This window comes from Hemicordylus capensis, chromosome 2 (genome assembly GCF_027244095.1).
Source record: "Hemicordylus capensis ecotype Gifberg chromosome 2, rHemCap1.1.pri, whole genome shotgun sequence".
Taxonomy (NCBI): domain Eukaryota; kingdom Metazoa; phylum Chordata; class Lepidosauria; order Squamata; family Cordylidae; genus Hemicordylus; species Hemicordylus capensis.
In genome coordinates, this window is record NC_069658.1 from 386,534,131 (window position 1) to 386,554,625 (window position 20,495).

General features: G+C 43.7%; 1 protein-coding gene across 4 annotated transcripts in view; it reads right to left on the minus strand.

Moving 5' to 3' along the window:
* TBCD (tubulin folding cofactor D) overlaps positions 1–20,495 on the minus strand; it is a 218,846-nt gene that overhangs the window by 52,936 nt on the left and 145,415 nt on the right. For all 4 annotated transcript variants that reach the window (XM_053293259.1, XM_053293260.1, XM_053293262.1 and 1 more), the window contains exons 18-21: positions 17,391–17,476; positions 12,467–12,547; positions 2,926–2,999; positions 1,054–1,171 (exon numbers count right to left, since the gene is read on the minus strand). In XM_053293259.1, the coding sequence (XP_053149234.1) occupies positions 1,054–1,171; positions 2,926–2,999; positions 12,467–12,547; positions 17,391–17,476 (359 nt within the window). The remainder of the gene's footprint in view (positions 1–1,053; positions 1,172–2,925; positions 3,000–12,466; positions 12,548–17,390; positions 17,477–20,495) is intronic.

Consider the following 20,495-nt stretch of genomic DNA (forward strand, 5'->3'; position numbering starts at 1 on the left):
GGAAAATGCCAACTCACAAAATATGGGTTGAAAATGTCTGCAGCAAGGTGCATAAACAGGCTAAACATTTCTCATAGTTAGTAGTGTGCGTGGTTTTGGTTCGGCGCAATGGAAAAGCCCTCCGGACCGGTCCAGAGGTTCGGGGGACTGTCACCCTTAAGCGGGGTGGTGGTGGTAGTACTTACCCCCCCACCCGCCGCTCTTCCTTCTCCAGCGCTGGTGATTTTAAAAATCTTCTTGGGGCGGCAGAGTTCCTCCCTGCTGCCCCAGCCCCCGTAGTTGTCCTGCTAAGCTTGGAATGAAGAAGAGCTAACGGCGCGCATGCGCCCTTCGCGGCACGTGCGCTTGTCTCTGCTGCTGGCGCGCACGCGCCGCATGATGTATGTGGCGCGCACGCGCCAGTGGCAAAAACAAGCACGTGTGCCGCAAAGGGCGCATGTGCACCGATAGCTCTTCTTCGTTCCAAGCTTAGCAGGACAATGACGGGGGCAGGGGCGGCAGGGAGGAACTCTGCCGCCCCAAGAAGATTTTTAAAATCACCAGCGCAGGAGGGGGAAGAGCGGCGGGGGGGGGAGTACTACCACCCCCCACTTAAAGTGACAGTCCCCTCAGTGCCGGACCACGCTTCTGTGGTTCCATGCACATCTCTACTCATAGTTCATACAGTATTTATCAAATATAATTCAACAAGACTTAGAAATGGGAGAAATGTTACATTTCCAGGAACCAGCTTATGCCAGCATAACAGCTAAACTCTGCTGCTGTTATGTCCTCATCAAGAACAAATAAATCAAATCAAATCAAATGCTGACATCTCCTTTATGAAATGAACAAAATCATGGTTTGCAGTCACACTGAAATATTAAAGCAATACTTTCAGCTAAGGTCTGAAATACACTTTTTTTAATTGTAAGATTTGTTTTAACAAGCAAATATTTCAATGAAGCTTTAATTCCTTCTAAGCTTAACCTTTCCTAACTATACCAATAATGGAAATGGATTAATAGATTAAGAATAAAAGACAATACAACGTAATAAATTGTCTCTTTTTACCTCTTATTTTCTTCTGCTAGTTTGCTCAATGCATGAGTGATCTCGGCACAGGCCAAGATTGCTCCATGGCGAGTGTGCAGATCTGTGCCCACTGCCAATGGCAGAAGTTTTGGTAAAACTGCAAGAGAGTCAACATGAAAAAGTTACAAATCACATTATTACACAAACATTTGCCTAGAAAAAAAATTCTGGGAATAATAAGGCTCTACACACAATCCGTGTGTAGAGTCTAACCGGGCTCTCCCCATAGACGAGAAGGGAGCTTGCCCTGGGCGGCCAGCTTGCTGTAGCCTCCCAGTTGGGGGTCTCCTTATGAGTCACTGCAGTGCGGCATCTCACGATCAGGAAAATGGGGTTAGCACTGTTAATTCCATTAACTGTTAATTCGCTCCGCTAACCTCTTTTAACGGGTGGTGGGGTACTTAGTGAGATTTACTGCCGGGAGCCACACAGCCCCCGTTGCAGCACACAACCACAGGAAAGCGGGCTGGGCTCCCTTAGCCTGCCTTCCTGCGGTCGTGAGAATAGCCTCATTGGTTAGCATTGTGCACAAGCGGATCATTTATTCCCTCTTTTTTCTAGAACCCTATGCACCTCCCAAATATATGCTCCTGAGGGCCCTGTGATCTTCAGGGATATATTTCGAATAGGCATAGAGAGCTGCAAAGGGAAGGAGGTACAGACAAAAATCACTATTACCTCATTGCATGTGTACCGTGTTATGATGCATACATGTTAGCCAGGGTGTTAGCCAACATATTTTGCCAGAAAAGTGTAAAAATGAAGAGTAATAGCATTTCCTTTTCCTTAAATAGAGACCACATTTTAAAAAGGAAGCAAATAGACTTAACTGGTCAGAGAGAATTATTCCTTTTAAGTGTGAAGTACAGTAGCTGAATCCCTAATAAATTTCAAATTGATCAACAACAGCTATTAGCCTTTGTTGCACTTATCCTAAATTCCAGTGTATATGTGTGTGTGTGTATATGTATGTGTGTGTATGTGTATAAACACGCATACACACACACACACACACACAGATATGCAAAAAGACTTTATATAAGTATGTTACTAAATACCATTTGAACTTCCCAATTGCAATTTCACAAAGAAACCTGCAAATTGCTTCACAGGCTAAGCAACAAAGGAGCAGCCCTCAATCTCCACTTATTCTGTATTAGTTCTGCTGTCATCACTGGGAGAAAGCTGTAGAAAGTGGGGACAAAAAAGCTGCAGCATATTACTCATAGGCTTAAAACCACGTTTGTACATTTACAAATCTCACCTACTACTTAACTGTGGAAGATTTGTAATGTTGTCTGAATTAGAGGTTTCTAAGGTCAAACTTGTCACAACATTACTCTTGTTGCTCGCTATACATGATTTTGTTTTTAAAAAATGTAAATCAAAGATGTCAAACTGAGGCCCTCCAGCTGTTACTGGCCTAGAACTCCCATCATCCCCAGTCACAGTGGCCAGTTGCCAGGTATGATGGGAGTTGTAGGCCAACAACAGCTGGGCAACCACATTTTGACACACCTGAACTGTAAAAAGTACCCAACCTAGATCAGAACAATATTGTGGGAAAGAGTGGGGATGGATTTTAACCCTTTGCCCTCAGCATGAGCCCAATCTAGATCAGGGTTCCCTGAAGCTTGCCATTTACACTGAAACACACGCACACACACCCCAAATTATGTTATTAATGCTGTATCTACTTTGACCTCCAGTTACCTTGTTTGTTGGATATACTGACTTGCTTCCTTCTCTCCTTATTTAACAACATGAGATTTAGAGCTGGTTGCGGCACTAGTTGCAGGTGCCTCAACCCATCACGAAATACAAAATTAGTACAGGCTTGTTTGTGCTTACCTTTGTTAACCATATATTCAGGAGCCTGTGGTGTGAGATTATGCAAAGCTTTGGCTGAAAATTCCCGAATAACTCTGGAATATTGAGGAAAATACAAGCAAATTTTGATTAGTTACTGTAACATAGCTACTCTCGTACTTTCCTGAAAATCAGGAACAGCTACAGTTATAAAGACAACAGATCCATATAAAGAGAGAGATTTGTGTGAAATGACGAAGAGTGGCATCCAAATCTTTGGTGCAGCAGCCCGTCATTGTCAGAATCTCCTTCCACTAGAAGGAGAATAGCGCTTATGCAAGAACCTCTTCTGCATATACTGTGGGTGGTATCAGACCCTGCAGTACACTGTTACTGGAAGCAACTGCGCTCACACAATAGCTTCTTCTGCAAACAGAAGAGGTTCTTGCATAAGCGCTATTCTCTCTCTCTCACACACACACAAGTGTTGCTCTCTATAGTTAGATTTAGATATGATTCAGATACATACAGAAAAAGTGTGTGTGTGTGTGTGTGTGTGTGTGTGTGTGTGTGTGTGTGTATACCCCAAAGAAAGTTTACTATTTACAAGTCACACAAATAAGACAAACTGCAAGCAACCTATACAAAATACGAGCTTAAAATACAGAAATTCTCAGTAGAAAATGCTTGCAGTACATTAAATACACTTTCAATCTAGCTACATAAGATAATATCCAGAATTAAACAAAAAGGCCCCAATTCACAAAGTAGTTATAAAAATATAATATATGCTCTCTCGTTATCAGTTTTTCCATTTAATGTATGAGGCTTTATTCAGCCACTCTGTATCAGAATGTATAGCAGGAGATTTGCACCTAGTTGCCATGAAAATCCTTGTACCATGTATAGCCTGCTAAATAACTGTCTGCTAGATCCATCACTGAGAAATCTCCTAAGAGCCTGTGTTACTACCGTCTGCTGTTGTCAGCATGCCAGCCTGTGTACCCCTTAACTTGTGGGGCTACCCTGTGGTTGAGTCTGTGAGAGATGGGGCCAGGGGTAGTGAGTCAGCAGTTCCTGAGGACCATCTGCCCATCTTTCTGGGCTTATAAAGGACTGCTGCCCTGTGCCTCAGTTGCCAGAAGCCTTGCAGGGAGGAAGACATCTTAACATCTGCTTCCCAGTCACGGTTGCTGTCCAGAGCCTGTGTTGCTGCTGTCTGCTGTTGTCGGCCTGCCAGCTTGTGTGCCCTCTAACACGTGGGGCTGTGGCTGCTGCCCTGTGGGCGAGTCTGTGCAGGATTGGGGCCAGGGGGAGTGAGTCAGCAGTTCCTGAGGACCATCTGCCCAGACTAGCCATCTTCCTGGGCTTATAAAGGATTTTTGTCTGTGCCCAGGCCCACCACCAGCGGGATCGCCACCTTTGGGGTAGTCACTTTCAAGGACAAGGGCCAGGTATTTCTATTTTGGCTTCTGTTGTTTTTAGGCCCTGGGTGTTTCAGATGTGTCTGGGGATGGGGAGGGGGGGTGTCCACTGCCTATGGGGTGGCTACTCCGGTGGTGGTGGGGAATAGAAGAAGTAATGTTGGCAGGTCAGCAAACCATTACAAGGGATGGGGAATTAGAAATCGAATAGCTGTTTCCCCTTCCAGGTGTCCTGCCAGTTCTTCAACACTGGAGAGCAGTGCCAATCTCCCACAAACTCTCACCTTGCTCCTCTGTAATGCCAAGTCTTTCCAGAATAAGTCAGAAACCATCCACGACTTGATTCTGGATTAAGGGGCAGACCTGGTATGTATTACAGAGACTTGGTTGGGGGAGGCTGGTGGCCCAGTCTGGTCCCAGCTTCTCCCTCCAGGGTACTCTGTTGAAGAGCAGGGGAGGGGACATGGGTGCGGAGGTAGAGTGGCCGTGGTATATAAGAACAGCATCTCCCTGACCAGGATCCTGTTGAAATGTCTGACCATACTTAATGTGTGTACCTAAGTTTTGGGACCAAGGATAGACTGGGACTTTTGTACTGATCGCCACACTGCCCAATGGAGTCCCTAACTGAGCTGACACACTTGGTCTCATGTTTGGCAGAGTCACCCAGGCTTGTGGTGCTTGGGGACATCAATGTCCACTTTGGGACCAATCTGTCCGGGGCAACACAGGAATTCATAGTGGCCATGGCAACTATGGGCTTATCCCAAGAGGTCTTGGGACCAACACATGTTGCTGGTCATACCCTTGATCTGGTCTTTCATTATGATCAGGGTGATGCTCCATGGGTGGGGACTCCTGTGATTTAGTTTTGGCTCTGCCGGTGATCCTGTTGATGCCCTGGTGAGAAACTCACCAGGGCACTAGACATGATCGCTCGTAAAAGTCCTCTCCGACCCACCTCTTTCAATTATTCTTTCCCTTGGCCTTAAGTTGATTACCTTCCTTATTTTCCAAAGCTAATTATTTATACAATCTAGATAATATTTTTTTAGAACTATCAATTTTAAAGTAAAAAATATAGTTTAATGGAAATCAATGAAAGCTGCATATAATGGGATTTTCTTGGTGCAAACGTATTTTTCTATTAAATATTGAAGCACAATACAGTGGTCCATCACTGATCTCGCAGGTCTAAAACCTGCCTGTTCTTGTTCCAGAATGTCCTCCCAGTCCATCCACTCACAAAGTTTGAGGCACAAATGCTTAGCGTACAGCTTACTGATGACACTGAGGAGACTTATTGGCCTGTAGTTCAAAGGGTCATCCCGCGCTCCTTTTTTATATATCGGAACAACCACCGCTAGGCCCCAATCAGTGGGGATGTGGGTTGTTTGGTCTATATAGGTGAATAATGCAGCTAAGATTGGCGCCCACCAATCTTTGTTTGCTATCAAAAAGTCTGGAGGGATATAATCATTTCCCAGAGATTCGCCCTTCTTAAGTTGGCCGATTAAGCATTTCACTTCCTGTAATGTTACCGGGGACCAATAAGGTAAAGAGGTCAGGGGGATATCTAGTTGCGGGTAAAAGGGGGACTCACTGTAAAGCATTGTAAAGTGGTTCACCCATTGTTCAGGGGAGATGGGGATAGATCTATGTAAATATGCCCGCATCTGAATTAGCCGCCAAAATCCAACTGAATCATTATTTTTAACAGCTTTTATAATTGCCGCCCATCGCTCTTTCATATCCTTTTCCTGTTTAACTCTTAGAAGAGATTTATATTGCCTTTTATTTTCCTTTAATTGTTGCTGTAAGATGAGGGATGGGTTTTGTTTGAAGAAACCTGCTAATTGGACTAAGGCTCTCTTAGCCGCAATACATTCCTGGTCGAACCATTTTTTGTTACTTCTAGTCTGGGTACCCCCACCACATCTGCTCAGCAGTGGCCTAAGCTGGCGGATCAAATACTCATAATTTGTCATCATCTCATTATGCTTAACTGTTGCCTGAGTCATATCCATATCAGATATATGGTCGGTCTGTCCTAGCTGACCTATAAAATAATCACATATCCTCCCACCTATTTCAGAGCCACACCACTCATTTATTATCTGGGCAGATCTTTGTGTCCATTTGATCTTTTGCCGGGCGGTATTTGTATTAATTTTAGCATCCATGTTTAAATTGCCCAGTGAATCTTTGACATCAGAGGCTGCTAATATGCAAGATAAAATAAGAGGATGATGGTCACTTTCTGGCCTCGCCTCTACTCTGAGATCTATTATCCTCTCCAGAAAATCCCGGGAGGACACAAAGTAATCAATAATTGAGTGCCTACCTCCTGAAGAAAAGGTATATTGGCCCGGACGGTCTCCATTTATGGCACCATTTAATATTAAAAGATCTAAATTATTAACGGTCCGAAGAAACATATGGCCTGCAAGATTACCTATCTTGTCTAAAAGAAGGCAGGGTAAGGTGTAAATGTTGGTAATTAATTCTGAAGAACTCAGAGTAGATTTGTTAGATGGCCATGAACCATTGTTTCCCAGTCTTGCATTGCAGTCTCCTCTTGATTATAAAGCATTTGTGACCCCAGCAATTGCCTGGGGTCTGGAGTCTGGAGGCTGAAGGGTACAGAGAAATTAAATGTGCAAGATATGACTCCACTGCCTTCCAATATGCTCTTATCTGCTTACCACCATACAGGCAGGTAAATAGACATTAACACATAATATCCTACAGTTGGCAAATATTAATAATACTGCTAACACCCAGTCTTCATAATAGGGGATTTCCTCAATTTGGGCTCTTAGAGTTGGGGATATAAGTGTGGCCAATCCTCCTCGGTTTCTACCCCCTCTGGAACTGGCAATTGCTGGGGTCACAAATGCTTTATAATCAAGAAAGTAAAGTTCACCCTTAATCCAGGTCTCCTGCAAGAGGATTAAATCATGACTGTCGATGAAATTTTCGAAATCTGGGTCTAGTCTTTTTTGGCACCAGCCAGAGATGTTTCAGGAGAGAATCGTTAGTCGGTCATGGGGCGGGCAACTGTATGATTGTCAATGGATATTATCATGTTGTTGCATTGGATTCTTATTTCTCAGGGTGATCGAGCTCACAGCTGAGGAAGTATGGAAGTAACTCCCCTGTAAGGGTTGGCCCAAAGAGGGCGACATAGGCTCTGGCGAGGCAACTTCTAGATTTACAGTCGAATTATGAGGCCTTGGTTCACCTTCACCATTAGAGAGAACTGAGGAAGATGATATATTCAATACATGGGCAAATCTATCAAAATGAGGGTCATCCCATAATGAAAGCTTTGACGGCCTCCCTTGCTTGAGTTTAGGTTTGGATGCATTGTAGGTGTGAGTATTTTTATCTTCAAGCCTTGCTGGGTTTGCAGTGGAATCTCTGGTTTCTGTTAATATGATCTCCATTGGAGCAACGGGTACTTCTCTTAGGCACCTGGCTCCTTCACGTCCATAGTCAAATTTATGTTCCCTTCGTGACTCTCCATTGGAAGTTTCGGCACCTGGTTCAGATTTTTCAAAATCCTCCAATTGGCGTAAAGGATACAAATCTTCAGATATCTCTCCCACTTCAGAGGTAGTAATAAACAAGAAATCATCTGAATCTTTTGAATTTAAAAAAGTTGGGCTTGAGACAGCATTTGTATTTATTATTTGCTCAATACACCCAGTCTGGATTTGTTGATCTTTCATATCTGAAGAAGGACTGTGTGGGAATGCTCTCTTCTGGATGTTACCAGTGGTCTGGTTCGCTCGTGAGGCCATATAATTCCAATATATATACAGGTGAAACTCAAAAAATTAGAATATCGTGCAAAAGTTCATTAATTTCAGTAATGCAAATTAAAAGGTGAAACTGATATATGAGATAGACGCATTACATGCAAAGCGAGATAAGTCAAGCCTTAATTTGTTATAATTGTGATGATCATGGCGTACAGCTCATGAGAACCCCAAATCCACAATCCCAGAAAATTAGAATATTGTGAAAAGGTTCAACAGTCTAGGCTCCAGGTGTCCCGCTCCAATCAGCTAATCAATCCATAACACCTGCAAAGGGTTCCTGAGCCTTTAAATGGTCTCTCAGTCTGGTTCATTAGGAATCACAATCATGGGAAAGACTGCTGCCTTGACAGTTGTGCAGAAAACCATCATTGACACCCTCCATAAAGAGGGAAAGCCTCAAAAGGTAATTGCAAAAGAAGTTGGATGTTCCCTAAGTGCTGTATCAAAGCACATTAATAGAAAGTTATGTGGAAGGGAAAAGTGTGGAAGAAAAAGGTGCACAAGCAGCAGGGATGACCGCAGCATGGAGAGGATTGTCAGGAAAAGGCCATTCAAAAGTGTTGCGGACTTTCACAAGGAGTGGACTGAGGCTGGAGTTAGTGCATCAAGAGCCACCACACACAGACGGATCCTGGACATGGGCTTCAAATGTCGTATTCCTCTTGTCAAGCCGCTCCTGAACAACAAACAACGTCAGAAGCGTCTTACCTGGGCTCAAGAAAAAAAGAACTGGCCTGTTGCTCAGTGGTCCAAAGTCCTCTTTTCTGATGAGAGCAACTTTTGCATCTCATTTGGAAACCAAGGACCCAGAGTCTGGAGAGGCACGCAATGCAAGATGCTTGAAGTCCAGTGTGAAGTTTCCACAGTCTGTGTTGGTTTGGGGAGCCATGTCATCTGCTGGTGTTGGTCCACTGTGCTTCATTAAGTCCAGAGTCAACGCAGCTGTCTATCAGGAGATTTTGGAGCACTTCATGCTTCCTTCCGCAGACGAGCTGTATGGGGATGCTGACTTCATTTTCCAGCAGGACTTGGCACCTGCCCACACTGCCAAAAGTACCAAAACCTGGTTCAATGACCATGGGACTACTGTGCTTGATTGGCCAGCAAACTCGCCTGACCTGAACCCCATAGAGAATCTATGGGGCATTGCCAAGAGAAGGATGAGAGACATGAGACCAAACAATGCAGAAGAGCTGAAGGCTGCTATTGAAGCATCCTGGTCTTCCATAACACCTCATCAGTGCCACAGGCTGATAGCATCCATGCCACGCCGCATTGAGGCAGTAATTGCTGCAAAAGGGGCCCAAACCAAGTACTGAATACATATGCATGAGTATACTTTTCAGAGGTCCGATATTGTTCTATTTACAATCCTTGTTTTATTGGTTTCATGTAATATTCTAATTTTCTGGGATTGTGGATTTGGGGTTCTCATGAGCTGTACGCCATGATCATCACAATTATAACAAATTAAGGCTTGACTTATCTCGCTTTGCATGTAATGCGTCTATCTCATATATCAGTTTCACCTTTTAATTTGCATTACTGAAATTAATGAACTTTTTGCACGATATTCTAATTTTTCGAGTTTCACCTGTATCTGCAGGGTCGACAGGAGTGTTCAAAGGGGATCCAATAACCCTCCTAGGGAATATCTCCTATTCCTCTAGGCGGTTCCTCATTCTGAGCAGAGACTGTGGAATTAATGCATAGTGAAATCAAAGCAACAATTTAAGCATGCGAGATTTAAAAGTTTTTAACCTTGTGAAGGATATCAGGTCTACTGCTTGTTCTGGAAAGCATAGGATTTGAGCAAGTGAAAAAACTTGCCATTTTTAGGTATGTGTGTGTGTGTGTGTGTGTGTGTGTACACACACACACACACACACACACTTATTTTAAATAATATACTCTTATTTTAAGGATTTTATGTGATTTTGAGTTTTTAATGATTGTACATTTCTCTTTTGGTCACTGACCATAAATAAATAGAGTAAGTATAGTTTAATTGTTCTGTACCCCACCATATCACATAACACTAGGGTTGTGCACAAAGTGTTTCGGCGCTTCTATTTTGTGATGCCGAAACACTTCATGCCGCCCCAGCCGAATCATTTCTGCGGGGGCCCACGGGTCACTTTAATGAGAAAAACAGGTCTTACCTGCCCCTCTGTTGCTCCTCTACCACCTCAGCACAGTGCTGTTCATATTAAGCAGCTGGGTTGACTGTTTTGAAAAGCCACATTGCCCAACTGCATCTTGCTTGGAAACAGGAAGTTCCCTGTTCCCAGCAGCCCATGGGAAGGATCTGGAAGGAAATGGCATCTGAGTATCTGTGGACATCATCTTGAGTGGTCAGCATGGTGTTGCTGACCACTCAAGATCGCGTCCACACATGCTCAGATGCCATTTCCTTCCAGATGCCGTCCACGGGCTGCTGGGAACAGGGAACTTCCTGTTTCCAAGCAAGACGCAGCTGGGAGATGTGGCTTTTCAAAACAGACATCCCAGCTGCTTAATACAATGTGGGGTGGGGGTGGGGTGGGGTAGGAGCAACAGAAGGGCAGGAAACACTTCATGCACACCCCTACATAATACATCTCTTAGCTAGAGTAGCTCAAGCCATGGTTACTAAGTTTTTCATACATTTCCTGGAAGCTAGGGAGTTCTCCCTCTAGAATCAAATAATAAAATCTGGTGTAATCATAATCAAACCCTAGTTTATAACTTCATCATAATGAACCTCTTTCATTATTTAAACACACAGAGTGTTTTTATACCTCATAAAAACAATTGCAGTTTGGCCAGTTTCTGGCCAATTCAATCATATCAGTTCACTAAGCACAGGATAGAGTTGAGAAATGCTAAGCATATAGATGAGTTCCTTAGAAACATTTTGAAGTAAAGTGGCCTTCCATTGTTGAATTTATAAATAATGAAATTGATCCTAAGAACTCTCTAGGTTGCCACAGTATGAAAGAATTCGCACACAAAAACTGGTTTATCAGAACATTACATTAGAATTAATGTAAAGTATAACATTTTAGGATATCTTCAATTAAAAGCATTCTGAAGAATAAATCATGAGACTCCAAATATTTACCAAGCTTTACAAAGTGCATGAAATAAATAATGGAATTGTTTTCACCTCTTAAAATGACCTAACATAACACAGCACCTTTACTAAATTGAACTGGACAATTCTATATATTCACCTATGGGAAGGGGATCCAAAAGGGATCCAACAAACAACAGCAGGAAGGTTTTTTGTTATTCATCACAAAGCTCCTTTTGATAGCCTTAAGACAGATTTTATATTTTAAAAAATAGGCTTGAAGGAAGCCAACTCCAGATCACTCCCCAGGTAAAATGTGCGAGTGGTGAAATAATGGGTTTGATTACATGTAATGTTCCCTTCCTGCACATCTCAAGCCCTTATTTGCTTCTTGTTTAGCACAAACCATAGTGTGTTGTTGCATCTCAGACAGAAATCAATGGTTTACACTGCAAACCCAGACCCAAATAATAACAAGACATGCATAGTTGGAAGCAACTAGGGCCACTTTATTAAATAATTACAAACCTGAAATGAGGAATTGAACTAAAGTGTGTGTATCCCCTATGTGGGTCAATCTCATAGGAGGTATGCCCACAGGAGGGTGAAGGACCGGGCTTTGATTCGGCTCAGAACCAGTCCGAACCTTATCTATTCCACGAAGTTACCCCCGAGATGATGCATGCCAGGCCACTTCAACCCAGGTCATGAGGCACTGAGCAGTGTTCACTGGCATGCATCAGAGTGAGAACGGATCCAGCTCGAGAGTCGCGAGATCAGCAAGCCTTCCTCCATATTCCCACTCAGCATAACGGCTCTCCAGCCCAATTCCATTGCAAATTAACCTACCCCGACCCAGACTCAACTGAAAAGTGACCAATAACCCTGTGCCAACCTTAACAAAGTTAGTGAGAAGTTGGCGAAAAAAGGCCCCAACCACAGCCACTCAGCAGAGATTAAAAGAATTCCTTCATGGCCCCCCAAAAGCAAACGGAAAATCCCCCACTGAGTCAAGGGACAGGCAGGAGGGTGCCTGCTCTCAGAGCAACTGAGAAAGGAAAGACAGAGCCGGTGGCTTATGCAGGCGCTCCTGAGCTCCAATTGGTCCGCCCGCAAAATGTGACGAGGGACAAAAATGGCAGCCCGCATGCCTGCCTCTCGGGCTGAGCCTGCAACTCTACTCTCCACTCATCTGGTATCACCACTGATGCAATGAAGGAGGAGGGGAACAGCTTATTTTTAATATTCTTCCCAAACATAAACACAATTAAACCTACCCATCCCAGTGGTTGATCTTCATGTTAGCCAGGTGGTCAATCATTGGATGCGTATACTCAGGAAAACCTGCAATGTAGACACTGAAGTGGGGGAGAAAGATGCACAAAAACCATAAACAGAAGGGAAACTTTATCCATATGCTGTCTTCAAAACATTTAACAACAACTTTATCCCTTAAAAGAGACAAAGATACTTTCTTTCATTTAGTGTGATATTATTCGTCCAAAACTATTCAAGGCTTTCACTGTCATGGCACAAGCCGCTACTGGAATACCATGTTCCTTTACTAGCTGGCAGGGCCACTCCTGAAGCTCTTAGGATGTCAAGCTAGGTGTCATTGGCTGACACTCTGCGCTCTGTACTGTAATGCTGCACTACAATGGCAAGAATCAAAGGAAGCGGTGGTGTTTTGCAAATGGGGTGGTTCTGAAAGCAGCCTTTCTGCAAGTGTCCCCACTGCCATTTACAACGGCAACTGCCCCATCTGCGCAACTTCACCACCTCCTCTGATCTCCCCAAACACCCAGCAGCACAGCCTTATGGACACACAACATTGCACGGAACATCAACCATTAGCAACACTTCTCCACACTCTCTGTCATGAAAAACTGTGGCCTTGTTCCCGAGAACAGGGATAAGTTGGGTCCCAATGTCAGATGTAGGGATGGACTCCTGCACTGGTGATGGGAACACAGTGCCTGATCATATGCTTTACTTTTATTGTGAGGCATAGCATGGGGCCCTAAGAAAGATAATCATCTAATTGCTACAGAATATATTTGAGCACGTACGCTTGTGAAATGTGATCTTTTTTCTTTTCTTTTTTAGGTTACTGGTTATGGTTTAATTTAGAACTGAAAATTCTAGAGATGATGACAAATCATAATTCATTACATAACTTAAGACTCAGAACACTTATGAGAAACAGAAGTTACAGATTTTTGGTGGCTGGAATTCACTGGCTGCTACTGTTAACATTACATTTACTTTTGCTTAACATTAATTCAACTTATCATTTGGCTGAATAAACGTTTTTCCATCACTTGCTTCTACCATGAAAAGATTAATCAATGCAACTATGTTATATATACACCAAAGCCACACTCGGTATACATGAATTTTTCAATTAGGCTTGGCATCCCCACAAATATAGATGCTTCATTTTAAACCATCATGCTGTTCAGAAAGACAAAGCTGAAATTGATCATTTTCACAGATTCAGCAGATTTAATAAGACATTATCCCTGCTAACTTGGCAAAGAGGCACCTTTTAACGTGGTGATTCTCTTTATTTAGCAGGGGGAGAGTAACTGGCCCTATCCACCCCCAGCACAGTACCTCCAGTGACTGTTGCTGGTATCTATCTTATGTTTCTTTTAGATTGTGAGCCCTTTGGGGACAGGGGTCCATCTTATTTATTTATTATTTCTCTGTGTAAACTGCCCTGATCTATTTTTGGAAGGGCAGTATAGAAAGCAAATAAATAAATTAAAAAATAAAATAAAATAAAATAAATAAATAAAATTTAACTATCATTGTGCTTTATGTGATTTTATCTCTCAGTCTTTGAATTATTTAGGGAAAGTGCTATATATATATTGCAACTGTATTTCCTGCCCTTGATAGAGGAACTTAAGTCCTGGAGCAGAGAAAACATCAGAGATTGGCTCCCTGAGCGGGATGCTAACTGAGGGGCCACAGTGATGCAGCCCTCAAAGTTTTCATCTTGGTACTGTCAATATAAGAGACATAGAAGCTTCATGCACTACCTGGTTAATTCCACCTGTGCACCACTGAGGAAGGCATTTACCATCTTATGCTTTCAAACCACGCCTACAGCATATCTTGAAGATAGATTTCTCAAACTCCCTGTGGAGCAGCGTCTTTGCGTTTGTGATTTGGGGCAAGTGGAGGATATTATCCATTATGTCCTACACTGCCGCTGTTATGATGGGATCATGGGGGGAAATGCAGAGGCAGATTATGGATATACTAGCCAACCCGCACAGAGCATCTGTGTGCTCTTTGGGGCCGGCTGTTTCCTCCTTCCTCCTGCCCCACTCTCCCTCCCCCCTCCCTTCTGCCCCACACTCTTGCCCCTCTTCCCCTTCCTCCCGCCCCACTCTCTCCTGCCCTCCCCCTCCCCATGCTCCTCTCTCCTGTCCCCCCTGCCCCACTCTCTTGCCCTCCCTCCCCCTCCCTCCTGCTCCCCTCTCCTGCCCCTTCCCCTTTCCCCCTGCCCCACTCTCTCTTGCCCTCCCCCCACTTTCTTACCCCCTCCCCCACTCTCTCTTGCCCTCCCCATTCCCCACTCTCTCCTCCCTCCTCAATTTTTTTTACTCTACTTTGAGGGCAGCCAAAAAGGGCCCCGCCGCCTCTCCTCCTCCCAGGCGGCAAACAGGGAAGTCCCACTGCCCAGTTCCCTCCCACCCCAGCCTCCCATGGACACCTGGCCTGCTGCTGGGCCGAGTGCCGCCTTTGCGGCCGCCACACCAAGTGCCGCCTCTGCGGCTGCCACTTGCCAACCTCTGCGGCCAGCCACTTTGAGGCCGGCTACCTCTCCCCCACCCCCACCTTCTGCCCCAGGCTCCAGGCAGGCATGGGCCCAGGCTGCTGGGCAGAGTGCTGCCGCTGCGGGCCCTCACCGCTGCGTCCGGGCCCGCTGCCTCGCAGCCAGGCCGGGCCTGCAGCCACCGTCGCTGGGCCCACCGCTGGCCAATTCTCCTGGGTGCGGCAGCCAATCAGGTGACTACGCCGCCCAGCCAATCAGCCGACCCTGCACAGAGCACCTGTGTGCTCTTTGGAGCTGGCAGTTACCTCTCCCGCCCCCACCTTCTGCCCGAGTCTCCACTTCCAGGCCCAGCCACCTCTCCTCCCCACCGCCACTTCTGCCCCCACCCACTCCCCGCCCTTGCCTCCATGGCTCAGCTGGGCCCGCCACTGCCTCTGGACTCCACGGCCAGGCCTGCTTCTGCCGCGGCAACCAATCCTCCTGGGTGTGCCTCAGCCAATCAGGCGCGTCCTCTGCCTAACCAATCAGCTGGGCACTGGGACGCACATTCCAAGGCACACCCAGGAGAATCAATAATATAGATTTAAGGGCTCAGATGTGGCATGTTTAAACTACCTTCTTGTGGATGTGATTCCATAAGTTACCAAGTTGCTACCTTTGCTTTATTGTCTTTTAAACTTAGAAAATGATTTATATCTACTAAGCCTCTCTCTAAATTGTAGAGGTCTAGTCTTATTCTATATGTTTTATTTATTGATGCAATTACAGATGTGTTTTTAGGTTATTATTTTAAACTGTATTTTATTAAGATTCTTTTTCCTTTATCTGTTATGTTACGCTTATGTTGTATTTCACTTTATTGCTCTGTTTTAATGTTATGTTTTATGTTTTGATACATTACGACCAGTGGTTACAACAACAAAATTTACTTACTTACTCCAGCTATGACATCTTGGAGGAATCAGGTTAAAAAAAACACCACAAAAAGAAGTGCCTTCCTGACCCATCACATTTCCCCTGCTAAATGAGCAAAGAGGTACCTTTTAAAAGTGGTGATTCTCTTTATTCAGGGGAGCAACTGGTCCTACCTATCTCCAGCACAGCATCCCTCCAGTGGCTGTTGCTGGTGCCTATTTTATGTTTGCTTTTTAGATTGTGAGCCCTTTGGGGACAGGGTGCCATTTTATTTATTTATATCTATGTAAACCATTTTGGGAACTTCTGTTGAAAAGCAGCATATAAATATTTGAAGTATTGTATTTGTCATATTTCCTTGTTTTTGTTCAGAGTACAAAAAGAAGTTGGGAAACTGGCTGCATGTAGGAGGAAGGTGTGTACAAAGGAAAGCAAAGAGTAAAGGGAGGGTGGAGTGTCATGGAAGAGTGTGGGCTGAGCAACTGAAAGATGAAAGGGACAATTAAAAAAATAAGATAATTTAGGAACAGAGTATTAAAAACAAAGGGAAGTATGCTTTTGATAGATACCCAAACATGTTACTTTTTACAAGCTATTTTTTCAAGCCTCCAACAAATATCCATTTGCTTCATCCACTTGACCTGCATTTAGTGAATATTCATGTTGCTCCACAGGTTTTAAGAGCATTGTTCAAACTGATACACAGAACTGCCTTTGGGCTTAGAGCTGATCTACACATTACACAGAACGAGGTGACAGAATTTTGGATTGTAATATCACTTCAGATTTCAAGTGAGGCTCTATTTTTGAATATTCTCCCATGTTTAAAACAAAAACCAAAAGTCCGTGCATGTTGTGAACTAGCATAACTAGGCTAAGTCTATCTGCTGTGCTAGCTTCCTAAATACAGGACATTTTTAATACAAGAGAGCATTAAAAAAAACTCTCCCCCCCCACACACACACACACAAACACACACTGCACTTCGCAGAGGAATAGTCCAACATTCTAAGCACCTCAGTCTTCTATTTAATTCTGCATAACATGCAGATCCGCTCTTATCCTCAGTCTGTATTCTCGGCCAAGATGCTAATTTACAAACCATTAAAACATATTTCAAAAAGATTGCATAGGTGACCTTGAATATATCTCAGATTTATCTGTGTTAAACTATCCATACCTCTTTACCATCAGTGATAATTATTCACTAATTTATGAGGCTAGGTGGGTGTGCATCAGCCCGAGGAGACTCACTGTTTTGTGGTGGAGTTTGAACTGAGCTGTGCACTTAACATTAGTATCTTAAAATGTGAGACTATTTTCCCTCAAAGAATATGCAGAAGAAGCACACTATTCACATTCTCCTCAGATTATCCACACAGAGATGGGTGCAACTAGAAAAATTCTTACAAAATTCAGATTATCCATACATTTATTAAAATTCCATTAAAACAATTCCATTAAAGCTCTCTACTTTAAATTTAAGATAATCTTACCTGATATTGAGGAAACAATTAATTCTATTGCCAACAGCAAAATAATCAGCTGCAGTTAAAATGTCAATTCCATGTGGGAAAGTACCCTATCAAAGTTAGGAGAGGAAAACTAATTAATTACAAATCATAAAACAAAATTTTATATACAACAAATATGAATTGAAAGGTTGCTGCTTTTCTACTACTAGAGCAGCAGTTTACTACATCTCTGTGAAAGAAAGGATGACAGTGAATTCCTGAATTTTAGTTATAACAAATACTAGCTGGCCGGCGCAGAACGTCTGCGCCCTGGATCTCCCAGTCTGTGACCCCTCCCCTTGGCTCCTGCTCTTCCTTGGCAGCAGCTGCCTGCCTCAGCCCGTCTCCTACCTTCTCTCTCCGTGCCGTTGTCGCCCTCCCTCTTCCGCCACCCTCCTGCTCTTTCTCAGCAGTAGCTGCCCACCTCAGCCCTTCTCCTCACCCTCCCTCCTCCAACTCCCTCCTGCTCTTCCTCGGCTGAGCGCGGGCAAAAGCAGTTAAGCTCCCAACACCGGAGATTGCCATGAAGGCGCTTGCCACCCGCAAGATGCCCGCTTCGGCTGCTGCCAGCATGCTGCCCCAGTTTTCTCTCGCCACTCATGCACTTATCACTGGGGGTGGGGCTTGCCACGTCTGACCTTTGTGTCTCATTCTAATACACACACACACACACACACACACACACACACACACACACACACACACACAGCCCTACCTACACCTTAATACACAGTTAATGGCAAAATGAAAACAGGTGATAAAAGAATTATTACAAACTATATAAAAGCTAATCCCCAAGGTTCTGCCACACATTACCATCACATAAAAACCTGAACCCAAAGTGAAGGATATATAGATGGGGACTGCCAACTGAGCAAAGAGGCACCTTTTAAATGTGTATTGAGCAGGGAGAGAGCAACTGGCCCTATCCAGTTCCAGCACAGCAACCCTCCAGTGGCTGTTGCTGGTATCTCTCTTCTGTTTCTTTTTTAGATTGTAAGCCCTTTGGGGACAGGGAGCCATTTAATTTATTTATAGCTATGTAAACTGCTTTTGGAACTTTTTTTGAAAAGCAGTATATAAAATATTTGTCTACCTCAATTTTCAGCAGCTCCTTTTGAGATCTATGGGATCTACCACGGAAATGAGAATTCATCAGTCCACACAGCACACACTAGGGCATTTTACAACTAACCTACTCAAAAATGGCTCGGGGACCCTTCCTAATGGTTAGGGGACCCTCCCCAGCAGCATCTTGAACAGTATGAGGGACTGCAGTCAGAAAAGAAAACCAGCAAGATCTCCACTGGCACAATAAAGTGATCTATTAGGCACATGCCATCTGGAGCATACCTGAGAAGGGCAAAACCTTACTCCCCCATGCTAGGCACTAAAGTCACCAAGAAGACTTAGTCTTCCCCAAACATATCCCTTTGCCTTCTCACACAAGGGAATGGCTGCCATTCACTCCCATGGAGAAAATGAAGTGCTGTACTTGGGGACTATCATGTAAGGAGGTCAGTAAGACCCTCCCAGCACTCCTAGTGAGTATGCCTGGCTTCACTCAGAAGGACTCTGTGGTGGAGTTGGTGGGGTGCAATACAGAATGTAAAAAGGAAATGTGTGGAACTCCTCTCACCTTAGTGAGAGTCCCTAGTAGACACACCATGCCCATCATAATAATAAACACAACTCTTAAGTGAAAAAGAGCAGTGTACTTACTGCACGACATGCATGTTTACTCAGAAGTAAATCCCCCAAAGTCCAATGGAACTTACTACCCAAATAAGTGGATTTAGGATTATAACCTTAATGACAAATTAATTTGTTTTCTCTGTTTAGATGGCCTTTGTAGTTCATTAGTGCAGTATTTTGGGAGTAAATAAAAAAAGTAAAAATGTTCTGAATTGAACCATTTTCTGCATAATTGAATTTACATACAAATATTTTATTTATTTTCATTATCGGAATTTATATCTCTCCATTTTATTATAGCATAATGCCCACAGTGGTTAACATTTAAACAAACCACAATATTAGAACAACAGAACATTTATATTTATATACCCTATATAGAAGAGCCTGTACAACTAAAGCCCTTCAGAAATTCATATATGTGTTTTTTGCCTGTGACACCATATTTGTGTTTGTTCTTCCATACTACTCACGCACCTTTTCACACATATGTACTTCTTTTATCTACTCACACATTCAGTTTTCTTACCACTTCCCTGCACATTCATTCACACTACTCAAAAGTCAATCACCATTCAGATAGTGCTGTCCCCTCCATTCTCTGCACCCTTTCCCACCAGTAGTTTTCCCTGGTCCTGAGTAATTGGGGGTGGGGTGTGTGTGTGTGTGTGTGTGTGTGTGTGTGTGTGTGTGTGTATTCTATACTTTAATTTGGTATTTCATTCATCTCCATATGACCATATACTCTTACTTAGCTAATTATCCAAAGCTGACTGTGATACTGAAAATGCATATATGTAACCTATAAAAATGTGTTATTGCATGAATTTCATATCATAGCACCATATAAGTAGTTTTGTGCAAAAGAATATTTAAATCAGGCATTACTATCTGTCAGACCCTAAGAAACAGAATACACCTAGGTCAAGGATTGTATCTGAATTTATTTCTCATTATAAAATAAATCATACTAGCTGATCTGGCACAGAGTGTCTGTGCCCTTAGTTCTCCCTGTCTCTCCCCAATCTTCATTTCATCTTCAGCCCCAGTCCGTTCTCCCCCGCCCATCAGCCCCAGTCCGTTCTCCCCCTCCCAGTCCACTTTCTATCACCACCCGCCGGCAGGGCGTTCCCTCACCGCCCACCTGCCACTGCTTTCCCTCACTGCCTGCCAGCCTCCCTGGCCACCATCCACCTGTCCCTGCCACTATCCATAGGTGCTCGGCAACTCTCGTGAGAGCTGCCACACGTGGGATTATAAACAGGTACGCCTAAGAGAAGCATATCTATAGATACTGAAGAACATAAGCTTTGAGTTCATAGCTATAGTTAACAAGGCTTTATTTCATAGTACCAAACATCCAGAATTTTAGAATACATAGGAAGCTGCCTT